The 12,890-nt window shown below is 39.9% G+C and overlaps 1 protein-coding gene across 1 annotated transcript in view; it reads right to left on the bottom strand.

Moving 5' to 3' along the window:
- Positions 1 to 2,664: 2,664 nt before the first annotated feature.
- COL4A5 (collagen type IV alpha 5 chain) overlaps positions 2,665 to 12,890 on the bottom strand; it is a 62,010-nt gene continuing 51,784 nt past the window's right edge. The window contains exons 43-52 of the mRNA XM_075162433.1: positions 11,777 to 11,910; positions 11,296 to 11,368; positions 11,076 to 11,147; positions 10,585 to 10,713; positions 10,234 to 10,332; positions 8,727 to 8,939; positions 8,213 to 8,390; positions 7,509 to 7,623; positions 7,013 to 7,185; positions 2,665 to 5,482 (exon numbers count right to left, since the gene is read on the bottom strand). Coding sequence (XP_075018534.1) covers positions 5,401 to 5,482; positions 7,013 to 7,185; positions 7,509 to 7,623; positions 8,213 to 8,390; positions 8,727 to 8,939; positions 10,234 to 10,332; positions 10,585 to 10,713; positions 11,076 to 11,147; positions 11,296 to 11,368; positions 11,777 to 11,910 — 1,268 coding nt within the window. The 3' untranslated portion in view covers positions 2,665 to 5,400. The remainder of the gene's footprint in view (positions 5,483 to 7,012; positions 7,186 to 7,508; positions 7,624 to 8,212; positions 8,391 to 8,726; positions 8,940 to 10,233; positions 10,333 to 10,584; positions 10,714 to 11,075; positions 11,148 to 11,295; positions 11,369 to 11,776; positions 11,911 to 12,890) is intronic.

The following is a 12,890-nucleotide window of genomic DNA, read 5'->3' as shown; positions in this document are numbered from 1 at the left end:
CCTGATTTAATTCTTACCCTGTTACTCAGAATAGTGCGTTAAAACGACTCCCTGTAAAAGTCAAGTTCGCTGTAAGAATAGGGTTTTCCTCAAATAAACCAGCCCCCTTACTCAGGGCCTCATTTTATAGCATGTAGCCTGTATTGGGAAGAAAAAGAAAACAGTGCTTCTCATACATGGCAGAAACAGCCCTACCAGCAGTAAACAAACAGCGAAAATTATCCAAACACTGTCAAGACTGTTGCAACAGCCTCACAATAACTGCTTTAAGAGACCTTTGACTGAATGTCTCATTGCATCTGAAATGGGCTAACTGCTGGAGGGTTTTTTTGGGGGGGTGGGGTGGAGGACATAGTTTTGCGCTAATTTTTCAAGCCCCTTTGGGTGAATCATTGACAGAACTCTCTGGCTTCTGAAGCATGGTGAAAGCCCTCAATTAAAACCAGAAGGCAAGTTAGACTTCCTATCTGAATTTGAAGACAGTCACTAGAATACATATTAAAAGTCTTTGTTTTGAAATACGTTGACCAATTCTAATGGACCTTGCATCTCACTGAGCAATACGGTACTGGAAATGATCGAATAACTGGGAACGCGGGGTTCAGAGCAGGGAAGAAGGACCTTTTCAGAGTTACCAGGTAACAATACAATTTGTATTGCATTTTTTTTTTACCCCTGCATCCTCTTTTGGCTATAGCAATAGTGTTCCCTCAAATATAAAGAAGTTTTCATTTTTCCATGAAGGGTTGTGAAGCAACAAGTCTCGGGGGAGAGCAGGAGCACTCAGCTTGCTGTATGTATCTGGGAGGTAAGAACTTCTCCCCCCCCCATCCCCCTTTTGTTAAAGAAACACACCAAGCTCTGCTTCTTTGGTTTTCTTCTGAGTTATTGCGTTAATTTAAAACTTTTTAAAGAAGCGTTATGGTTATAGGAGACTGACTGTCAGGAAATCTAGCTCAGTGGGCACTCAAGCTGCTTGTTGGCACAGTAGCCTCGGCCACCGTTCTGTGCTCCACCCATGGGCTATGGCGAGTACCTTCACTAAAGGCAGCAGTTTGCCTGCTTTGCTAACCAGTTACTCTTCACCTTGCTGCCGGCTGAGGCTGTTCTTAGGCAGTGGTCGCCTGTCTGCTACAAATGGGTTGAATTAATAATCTTTCTTTTAAAAGAAAATAGTTCTAGATACTTAGCCTACATTTTAAATGTAGAACTGTTACTACTCCCCTGAGCTAATTCCTGCTCCCGCCTTCCATTAGCAATAGTGTCCTGCTTCTGGTCTCTTGCGCAATTTTCAGCTTGTGCTTCTAATAGCAGAAGTATTATGTGGCCAGCAACAGTGCTGGATTGTCTAAAGCATAACTTTTCTGGAAGGACCTGTTAAAGACATGTAATGCTGCTCACAGCAGTGTAGGCCTAAATCCGGCAAAACGACCTTCCCTCAGTGGTGTCCCGAGGATGGCACTTCGGTACAGCTCAGGCAGCATACCGACCACAAAATACTTAAGCTAGATATCAAAGTATATAGAAAATAATTGCAGAAGATCAAATTTTAGAACTCGAGCATTTGTTGCGTGTAAAATCAATATATCACTTTTTCAAATTCTAAAACTACTTTTTAAAATAGGAACTTCCTCCACCCTTTGATGTGAGAAATCCTCACTATAGAGGGGATTGACCTTTACAATAGAGGACAAAATGCTGCATGCTTAAGAGCTTCTAAAGCACAAAGTTTGCATGTAGTAGTCTAGTTCGTCATATAGAAGTGTTGCTGCACTGCTCTGTGTGCCCACTTTGGTTTATAGGTTATGCTTGAACTGCAGAATTGTGTCTGAAGTTTAAATCTCACCTTATAAATGAATCTGAGGTTGAAGGAAGCTTTTTCCTTTAAGTCAAGGATTATAATAGGACTTACTAGAGTGAAGGAAGATACTGAAAAGTTTGTCTTAAGCAGATCTTTGTTCTTTAACACTAGAACAGTGTAAATCCAAGTTATGCATAAGGTTACTGTTTTTAGGGTTACTGTTTTTAGGATTTGCAAACTAGTGTTCTTCAGAAAGTTGCATTTTTTTCACTCATCAGCCTAGTTGGAATTGACAGTGCACCATCTGCAGCAAGAACAAGAACTGGGCAGTGAGCAAAGAGGAGCACTCCCCCTTCTAAGTAAGCTTTTTTTGAAGTCATTGCTGCATGCAGGCACTTCCAGGAACTCAGTCGTGTTTCTCTCCTAGCTTTCTTTCAAAGCTATATGGTGCCCTCGAGTGGATAAAGTGTGCAACTTGTCCCCATACAACTTAAAACACAGTTTCCAGGTTCCTGCTCAAGGTTACGTAAAATAGACTGACTTTACATGATTAGTTAAGAGAATAAAAGCTTTAGTTAAAAACAAATGAGACTTCAGGAAAAAGAACCAGAAGGCAAGTTAGACTTCCTATCTGAATTTGAAGATGGTCACTAGAATACAGATTAAAAGTCTTTGTTTTGAAACACGTTGACCAATTCTAATGGACCTTGCATCTCACTGAGCAATACGGTACTGGAAATGATCAAATAACTGGGAACGAGAGGTTCATAGCAGGGAAGAAGGACCTTTTCACAGGAACTTTGAAGAAGTGGTATTCTGAGCTGTATCATGTTTAGGCTATGTTGAAGACTATTTGAAGGCTCTAATGTTCAAAAGAGTTTTTTACTTTTTTAATAATAAATCTGCAAACACAAGCTTTTACCTGTAGTTTAATATTTATATACTGATGGATAGCACCTAGAGGCCCCAACCAACATTTGAGCCCTCTCATTGTCTCTGCCCCAAAGAGCTTACAGTCTAAGCAGTCAAGAAGTAGGAGAAAATAATAACCATGCTTTCTTTTATAGATCAGTAACTCTGATCCAACACAGGCCAAGTGATTTACCTGCTCTAAGGCACAGAATGTGTGGTGGGAGTTAAACTGACATCTCTTGAATCTCTGCTGCAGGTCTCAGTTAAAAGATGCTCCTTCCTCTCTAGACCACTTTTCTCTTAATAAAAATTAGCCCGTTTGGAAATCTCAGCCTGAAGCTGATTAAGGTTCAGGACTGTTCTCCAGGTCAGGGTGAGAGCTGCAGGAACAGAACAAAGAATGTATCTGTCAGAAGTGTAGCTGCTTTACATATTTTCATTGTCTGTGGTCATCTCACAAGACTAGCTGTTCTGGGTGCTATCTACCTTAGATTGGAATGGTATCTCCTGTCTTTTCAGTTGAGTGGGCTTTGTTTTACATGCTGCAAGAGAAGCCCAAATCTTAGAAAGACGCGCTGTTTATGCACTACTAGAACAAACCCGTTCTGCCCTTTCCCAGGTCCCCATACATGAACACTTCTTGTTGGCGAGCACAAGACAGGGGCTGTTGCTAGGGAAGGCTGGGAGAGCTCTTTCTTCTGGGAGCTGCTTGACCTTAGCATCTGTTCTGCTTTTTTGGGGCTAGGGATAGGCCGCTATGTTCATTTTAGGCTTCTGAGGAGCCAGCAGTAAGATAAGGGCTTGTGTTTACAAGAAGAGACTTACTATTTTATTTCCGCTTTGGTAACTAGTTCTTGACTTGGAGGTAGCAGCAGGTTCAGTTTCTTTCTATATGCATCAGCAAACCAAAATAAAATGAGTTGAAGGATGCACATTGCTGAATTGCCCACTCTCTACCAACATATATAACTGCAGCTAATTGAAAAAAGACAAAGCTATTAATATTTTGCATTTTAAACTAAAGAACTTCAGTTTCATACTTAGTTGAAAGCTTTTGAAATCAGCACCAATCTTATTGTATAAATCGCTGCCACCTGGTCGGTCACCAGTCCTATGTCTTTTGTCAAATGTGCATAAAACAAGGAGATTTCTGATGCTCCGTGTTTACAATGATAACCGAAAGGTAAGAATGAATAGCCATTAGCAGACAAATTACTTAACAGTAGTCAATAAACAAATACACTTCACCTGTATAAAGCAGTATGTTAATTCACAAGTTAAGTTGTATTGATAGTTGAGGTGGCAATATACAACGAAAATATTAAAGTATCATCACTTGAAAAATAGTCTTGCTTTGTCAGGGAGCTCTGTTTATACATAAAGGTAAATGAAACAGCACTGACCATAGAAGCTGAACAGTCATGCATACAAAAAGTGATCACTTTTCAGCTATTGCACAAGTAGTGACACTCGTAAGACAAACACAGTAGGATTCTTACAAAATGACATCAGAAAGACTGCATGCACCATCTTTCAAGGCCTTATGTGAACCGTACATACACAAGAGTTGCTGTATACTGTAAATACATTGTGGATGTGTATAAATTCACATAAGATTAAAAGATTAATTTGTAAATAGGGAAAGATCTGTTTCCACCAGCTTATGCTTTATTTTATTCAGAAGGTTTCTTAGCATGTACACTATTTTGGATAAAATGCATGACACCACTTCAGAGTAGAGGTTTCACGTAAGCATAATCTTAAATGCTTTGGTAACCGGATATTCACAAGGAACAGGTTTTGTTAAACCAAACTGATTACTAAAATGTGAATGTGACTTTTATTCAGAAAAGAAGGATATGGAATATGGCTAATAATTTCATGTATTTTCACAAGATAAAAAAAAAAACCTTTTCAAACAGATTGGGATTTCTAAGCACAAATAAAACCACTGATAGCATGGTGTACAACACTTAAAACCCTCATCAAAATTACTTCAGAATAATTGTGCATTTCCCAAATATATCAGGTTGGCAACTGAGGAAGGAAATGAAATATTAAATGAATAAGTTGGCGTAAGAGGGGTAAATTCTCTCTGTACCACAAGTTTCATAATAAAATACTGCCATATGTTTTAATTTTCGACATAAGCATTTTTATATCAAGAGTCTGGTTTGTTTCTAAATGACTGAAAGTTTCAACTAAAAAGGTGTTTACACAATATACACATTTCATTACTTACAAAGAGAAATAAGCTTAAAATTTCATATTAAAAACCTGGGATACAGTAGGGTTAGTAGCACCATGAAAAATGTTTTTCAAAACTGCAGTCTTGTTATTTTAAACATACTCAGTGCGTCGTGTTTTTCTTTATTCTCTTGGTTGATCAAAAAGGTGCCATTTTGGTACAGGGAGAGAAATGAAAAAATTCATCTTCTGATCCTTTGTGAACCTCAAGTGTTCTTTTCTGTTTCCAAGAGGTCAATTCTTTCATCTTAGTCCTGTTGTCAAATACGTACCAAACAACCCTGAGTTTGGCACATGAGTGAGGTACACTTGAATTTGCATGGTTAAAAGAGTTTGGATTTGTTTTTTCTTTTCTTTCTGCACAGTAGCACCATTGTTGCAGCTGGAAGACAGTGCATCTTAGGAATTTTCAACTGTTTTATAAAACATTCTCCAAGACGTTACGTCTTCTTCATGCAAACTTGACAACGACTAATACGCGTCCTCAAGTCTCCAGCTTTCAGTGTCTCTGACTGAGGTTTACTGGTTGGCAGACACAAAGGTAAGGTTAGGTTAGCTTTTTCCTTGTTTACACAACTGTTCCTTTAAACTTCTACTTAATTCACAGTTTAAGGTAACACTTAAGTACGTAAGTGGGGAATTAGTCCTGTATTGGAGAGTTTTCCTTAAGAGTGATCTTTTTGTATGTCTTCAACACCAGGTGACCGATGCTGAGTTGTGTCCAGTGTCTCAGTGTACACAAGCTATGCTAATCAACTACTTCAGTCTAGCATATGATGCAGCACAAACACCAAACCGAGTGGAAGTTGAATTTTGTACACCTGAGACAGTATTTCTGGGGTCTTTGTTTGTAGCCCTTGGGTTTCTTAATTGAAGGGTACTTTAACAACCCATAAAAAATACTGCTACAGTGAGATTTGTATTTAAGTGATGGCTTTACCAAATTATTTATTTATATTCTGAAAGGGTAGGGAGGTGGGAGATTAATATAACATATTTGTGTAATATGCATGCGCACAGAATAAGTCCAATTCTTAAAAGTTTCTTTTAGAAAAATAGAATAAAAAAGGAAGTTGTGTTTATGGGAAACAGAAAACTCAAAGGTGTGTGGTAGTTGTTAGTAGTTCACTGGTTTTCACTAGTGAATTACTGGTGAATTACCACTGACCAACTACCCTGAAAACTTAGAGTTATGACTATTTAATGCACATTAAGTATCACGGTTGTAGGTGTTACACAAAACCAACTTAGGGGCCCCTACTGCTATATAACACAGTGCAGATTGCCAGCCCTGTACCATAAAGCTACCTTTTTCAATTTGGTGGCATTGGGAATATTTATAAGGTTTTTTATCAGTAGCAATTTATTCTATGAAAGGAGATGATTTTTCAAAGAAAAAATGATTTTGCTACTCAAGTTGAAAGGGAAAGAGTTTGAGGAGCTGAGAGACTCCAGCTGAAATGCTGACTGCAGAGGAAGCTGAGGACAGAATGTCCATTGGCTTCCTTGCCGCTAGAACGTCATCCTAATTCTTCTGCGAAGTACTGGAAAAAATGCTTGCCATGGACGGTGTGAAACCTCCTTCACACAAGACTTTTAAAAACAGGTTATATGAACATCTGCCTTAAAAGGTTTAAGTAGAGTTGATCTTGCCCTTCATACCTGTCCCTTGTATGTCTGAGAACTACCTTTTCAAATATTTGACCCTATTGAAAGGCCTGGCAAGAAAAAAAAAAAAAACAAAACGATCTTTCAGGCTCCAAATACAGTAACTACAGTATGACTACTTTCAGAGAGGGTACTACTAAATGTGAATAAGAATTGACTAAAAAGAATCTGACTCCTTGCAAAACAGAATGTGCCCTAGCAAGTTTTTACATAAAATTAAAGGCGTACCAAGGAAACACTTGAAAAACTGGTTGTGAGGGGAAAACAAACTAAAGTATTTCCCTATACCCCTGTAAACAAATTTCTTTTGATCTTCGCAGTAAATTCAGTTTCCAAAGCTTTCATTCTGGAATAAAGCAATATACAAGAAACAGGTTTTCTTACCTGAACATTTCTGACACCTCTATAGTTGCCAGCCAGAAACTATATGAATTGGCATAGTAATTACAAGTGCCACGACCATGGCATTCAATAAACGGAGCTGAGCGGAATTCTTCTAAACAGGATCCAGGCGATGCCAAGGCCTGTCCAGAGCCCTCTGCTCCAGCACTAGTGTGCTGGTGTAGGGGTGGAGGAAAGAAACACACAAACAAGAATCTTACAGTAGGTGCTGAAAATTAAATAGCACAGCATTCAACTACTAAAAGAGCCACTCTTCATTCTTGGTAGAATAATGCGGTGTGAGATACCTCCATAAATATCAGTTACACTGGGCTCTCTGTACTGGAAGATCACTGTTAATCTTGGCTACTATGGTTTTGGTCATTGAAGGTAAAGACTGTTAAAAACTATAATGGTTGTCATTCAAAAAAGTCCTAAAGCAGCTAGTTGAGGACAAAAGTGGGTACTAGCCACTTCTGGAGTAGGAGGCAGTTCTTACCATCATGAAAGAGTAACCAATCCAAAGGGAGTCCCAGCCTGGAGGACACGAAGGAATCTGAATGGTCTGACTGTGGACAGCTATCACCATAGCAGGAGCTTCACACACAACACATCTGGACACGGAAAGTATCAGAGAAACACATGATATTAAAATATAATAGGAATATGTTTTATTAAGAATTCTTACACAGAGAAAGGGAGGAAAACTAGCCTGTAAGGGGCTGTCCTATTAATTATTAAACTAGACTTCTACTTCTCATGTATGTTATAACTGCAATAAGACAGTATTTTGGAGTGCAAAATCTGCCTGTATTTCCACTCACAACCATCGGGTAAAATAATGAAGCAGTTCCTGAACAAAAATCTGGAAGCTCAAAGTCCCGAAGTGAATGCCTTAATCTTAGAGCTAATGGCTCTCATATTCTCTTTCCTGTCCATGGCGATCTGGCGCTGCTGACTACATAGCTTCCTCAGTCGAGGAGAGTTCTTACAGCCTTTCAGCCTCTAATTATCACTACTGCACATAGACAGAATGTTTAAGACAATGAATAGTTTAAAACAAGCTATTTTCCTAGTATTTCCCAGAGCAAAACATGACAGATTCATCTCCTAATGTCCAACCTGCACTCTGGAAATACATGGATAAAATGTGCTATTTATCCAGATATTAAAGAAGAGAGCTGAGGGCCTGCTTTGTCTCACCGGCTAATGAATGGCTGGATGCTTTGCCCAGTCAGTGGCTCCATGCTCATCGGCATTGGCTCTGGAGTTGATAGCCAGTAGGAATAGTCATTCCTTGATGCAAAACTACAAACATTGTTGATGTTGCAGAACATGAAGGGCATGGTGCTGAAACGTCTAAGACAGCTCCCAGCAGTACCTACAGAGTAAGATACATAAAATGTGACAGCAAAGTTTTCACTTAATTGCTTTTTATAGCAATTCTTTGAGAACAGTAATTGTGTATTCTTCCTCCCCACCTGAGTGCACAGCATGTCCTATCAAATTGTCACTTGTGGGAAAAACTTAACTTCTCAGTTTTGGTTTACATTCTTTCATCCTGAATTAAAATGTGCAACCTCTGGAGGTAGTAGATCTCAGTATGCAATCCTCATCCTCGTATAAGTAATCTTTAAGACTGTCAGAGAACCAGAGCTTTTGAAGAAGCAGCTACACCCTCTTTCCCCTTAAAGACAGAGCATACAAAATATCTCACCCAAATCCTGGCCGTGTGCTCTCTCATTTCCTTGCACATATAGAAGAGAGAATCCATCATATATTCTTGATGTTCCCTGTGGACATAGTGGTGTATCCCTGGTCTGGCTGTGCCGAGTTATAAGGAATCCATGAGCAACAGAAGCTGTTCCAGGAGGACCGGGTGGGCCTTGTAAGCCATCGGGACCAGGAGGTCCCTGTATTCCTCGTGAACCTGTTCACATGAGAGAAACACAACACACAGTATTTATTAACACCATTTCTTGCTCTTTTAGGACTCGTGTAGCTCTGAAAGATAGCATGGTCTTGTGATTAAGATGCTTGTGAGTTGGGGGACCTGGTATCTGCTAACACTATCTTCCTCAAATTAATTTTTTCATGTAAGCTTGGTTACATGAGGCTGTCATAGCTAGTTATTATAAAATAACAATGCAACTTCCCTGTGTTGTAGGGGTATTGCGAAGTTAAATACATTCAGAGCTGTGAGGCACTAAGATAACAACTACGGTGGACATGACAGCTGCTGGAATGAGTCCAAATCAGCTTCCCCATTCCAACACATATTAATCTGTCTATGCAGTTTAATAAGATAATGTTGAAACATCTTGCTCAAGATCACAAAATAAATGGCAGAGCCAGAAACAGAAGCAAGTCTTGCTTTAGGGCATGCTATGGTGACACCTGAGCCAAAGTCCACCAATATGAATAGAAAAGCTGCAGTCACTTTTCAAGTAGGTTACAAAAAGTGGAAATAGGCTAGAACAATCTTGAATGAGAACAAGAATGAGTCATGTGACTGAGAAAGGTATCGGAAAAGGCATTTGTTCTTGAACAGCAAAAATATCAGGAAATATAACTACAAATATTTAGACTATGTTATTCCACAGTCATTATTACTTACATTTTTTCACTAAAATAATGCTAACAGATTTCATATAGCTACTCAGAGGAAAAGGAAAAAAAAGGCATTAAGGATTCTTGTACTGTTTTAACTGTTTAAATTCTAATACTTTTTCTCACAAGTTGCAATATAGCGACTTAATATGTATCATCTTCTTTAGAAAATTGTCCCAGTGCCTAGTCTGATTTCTTTTCTCAAATCATAATTCAGTAATTCTAAGCAATAGCTGCATGGTAGCCTGATCTCTGCCTTTGGTGAAATTCTCTCCTTTATGATGTCTGTTTTTCCCCATTCATGATTTCCATGCAAAATTAAAATTATTTTATTAATCTCTCTCTTCTGTTCCTTACTATCTTCATTATCTCCTGTGCATCATCTGTGCTGCAAAGGGGACTCTACAATATTACTCGGCAATGTATTGGTTCCAAGAATATTCCAAACCAAAGTATGTTCAGCTGCCTGTAATATTTTTGCATTAAGAAAATCCTAAAATTATGATTTTATTATTATTCCCATGAGGCAAAGATCTTACTTCCCAGTATTAGCCTGCACTCACAAAAGGGAGCATCTCTTTTTCCACTGGGTCCTCACAGGATAAACACCATACCTGGTTGGCCTGGAAGACCTCTCTCTCCTTTACGTCCTGCTGGACCATCAAAACCAGGTAGTCCATCTCTCCCTGGGTCACCAGGAAGACCAATTGGACCTAGAATAGACAAACGCAGAAGTGGAATAAAAGCTCTTGAAATCTCACTACAGAAATCTTTAAATTGTCTGGGACTTATCTATTGTTTCTTCATAATACATTAGACGAGAACAGACCATTAAAACAGATTTATATGGTAGAACCCTACATTTATCTATTAATTCTTGCTGAATTCAGTAACTTGACGCGCATTGCAACCTGCAGTCAGCTATACTTCTTAGTCATTTTCTCTGCAGCCACCTAGGATCATACCTGGCAATCCCTGTGGCCCTGGCAATCCCGGTGGCCCTTTTGACCCAGGCTGTCCTGGAGGCCCCGGGGGACCAGGGTCACCTTTGACAACAATGCTTCGTCCAATGGTACCTGGTAAACCTGGTGGACCTGAGAGAAACCAAGGTGGAGCAGAGCATTAGAAACAGTTTCTGTTACTCTTTATTGCAAAGTCAGAAGCCAAGAGCCCTTACCAATGCAAAGATAAGTGTATATATAAGGCAAAAAAGTGCTCTTGGTGACCCCCCACAAAGGACAGCTCTTGCAGGGGTTAATCCATGTAGACTGGATACAGAGTATAAAACATGAGAGGGTTACTTGTAGGGCTAAAAAGTATAGCCCGGAATTGTGTTTAAGCTGTTGCTCACTTAACTACTTTCATTGCTGGCTGAGACTGACCCAGTCCTACATCTGTGTAACAAATTCTACGGGCAGGGAGCAAAAGCGACAATAACGCTACCCAGGAGTCCTACCTGGTGGGCCTGGCAGTCCTTGACTGCCTGTGAGGCCAGCGGGTCCTGCAGGTCCAGTGGGACCCTTCATACCTGAAACATCAAGTTCACACAGTTACACAGTGAAAGAACATGCTGTCTTACAAAATCTGCTGCAGGAATGGCCAAAATCAGGCTTCTTTTCTCCCTGAGGGGCTGTTACTGTGTCTGGAGGTTTTCACTTGAAATGCTAGTTAAATACCTGGGAATCCTGGAACGCCTGGAACCCCGGGGTCGCCCTTCATTCCATTCAGACCTGGACGACCAGGATCCCCCTGAACAGAACAGCTTCACGTTATTCACTCATCTCCCTCAGCAGTTTCAGAAAAACAGGTAGAAAAGGTGGCTGGGGGAGAAATAAGCACTCTTTGGGTCTGTGAACTAGTACTTTGAAGGGCTGAGGCCATGCATTCTGCTCACTGCAGCGGGTGCTGTCAGAGAACGCTGTAACATGAAGTGTGCATTGACAGCTCCAGCTCCCACAGGAATATAATGGGGGACATCCTGCCCAGATACAGGGGCATAATTAAGGAAAAGACCTTCTTACTTGCTACAAGACAGGATGTTAGCTACCACATTTTGGCTTTTATTTTACTATAATAAACTGCATATTCCACCCAAATACATCCATTTTTATTGCATTTAAAAATAAACTAGGGGGAAAGCTCCATTTCTTGTCCTACCTGGCGTCCAGGTGGTCCTTGATCTCCCTTTTGACCAGTCAGGCCAGGTGGGCCAGGTTGACCTGGGTTCCCTTTTTCCCCTTTAAGTCCTCCACTGCCTGGTGGCCCTCGTGGACCTTCTGGGCCTGGTGGACCTTAACATTGTAGAACAAATAAGCATATATCAGTACATATCAACCATTCTCCCCAAGTTTGTGCCTTCAGCGTAAAAAAAAAAAATTAAAGATATTTTGGCTTGACTTCCCAGCTCTATTTCAATGCTGAATTCAGGATAAACTAAAAAGAAAACAAATAGAGGGATTATTTGCACTACCCAAATCAGGAACCAAGGCTCCTTCTCTAGCTGATGAAGAGAAGCAGGTCTTTCCAGAAGGCAGTGCAACTCACCTGCGTTAGAGGCTTACCAGCGACCAGACTGGTGCCTTTAGTAGGAGCCAAGAAACCCAAAATTAGATGGTACAAACATCCCCTCTGCTGACCTGCGTTACATTCACCATCTCCTAAGTGCTATCTTAATAGGCTGAATTCCTTTTGAAAGCCAGTCTCAACAATGTAAAATGTTGCTGCTTTTTTTCTGTTAGAATTTAACATACCTATTGAGGAGCCCAGTATATACTATCTACTGACTGCTGGGCAGCAGGAAGCCCATCATTCTGCCTTGCCGAAATACTAATCTGAGTTGCAGAAACTTCCTTATGTTGAATGACTCTCCCTCCTACTGACTTGTCTATCTTTAGTAGAATTATGCTGTGTAAATCCAATAGAGGAGCTGGGCTGGTCTTTAAATATTTTCCTTTTGCTACAGCCACATTAATCCAAAGCAAAGCAGTGGATTTAAATGAATCTTGGGTATTTGGAGAACTGAAAGATGAGACCTCCACCTTTATGACACCATCGAAATAGAAGGATACTGATACTAATTTGTGGCAAAACAAATTGTATGCTAGTGCAGCAACAGCTAATAACATTTTACAAGTTAGATCTCATAATTGGATTAACAACAGGATCTCTTTGCAGGACAGTGCTCTGACATTCTCCCCTATAGTACAACAAACCTAATCACATTTATCAGTGTGCTGGATTTTCAATTCTTCTGCAACCTCGAATAACTTAA

Source organism: Calonectris borealis, chromosome 13, assembly GCF_964195595.1.
Source record: "Calonectris borealis chromosome 13, bCalBor7.hap1.2, whole genome shotgun sequence".
Taxonomy (NCBI): domain Eukaryota; kingdom Metazoa; phylum Chordata; class Aves; order Procellariiformes; family Procellariidae; genus Calonectris; species Calonectris borealis.
This window is presented reverse-complemented; position numbering and strand designations above follow the sequence as displayed.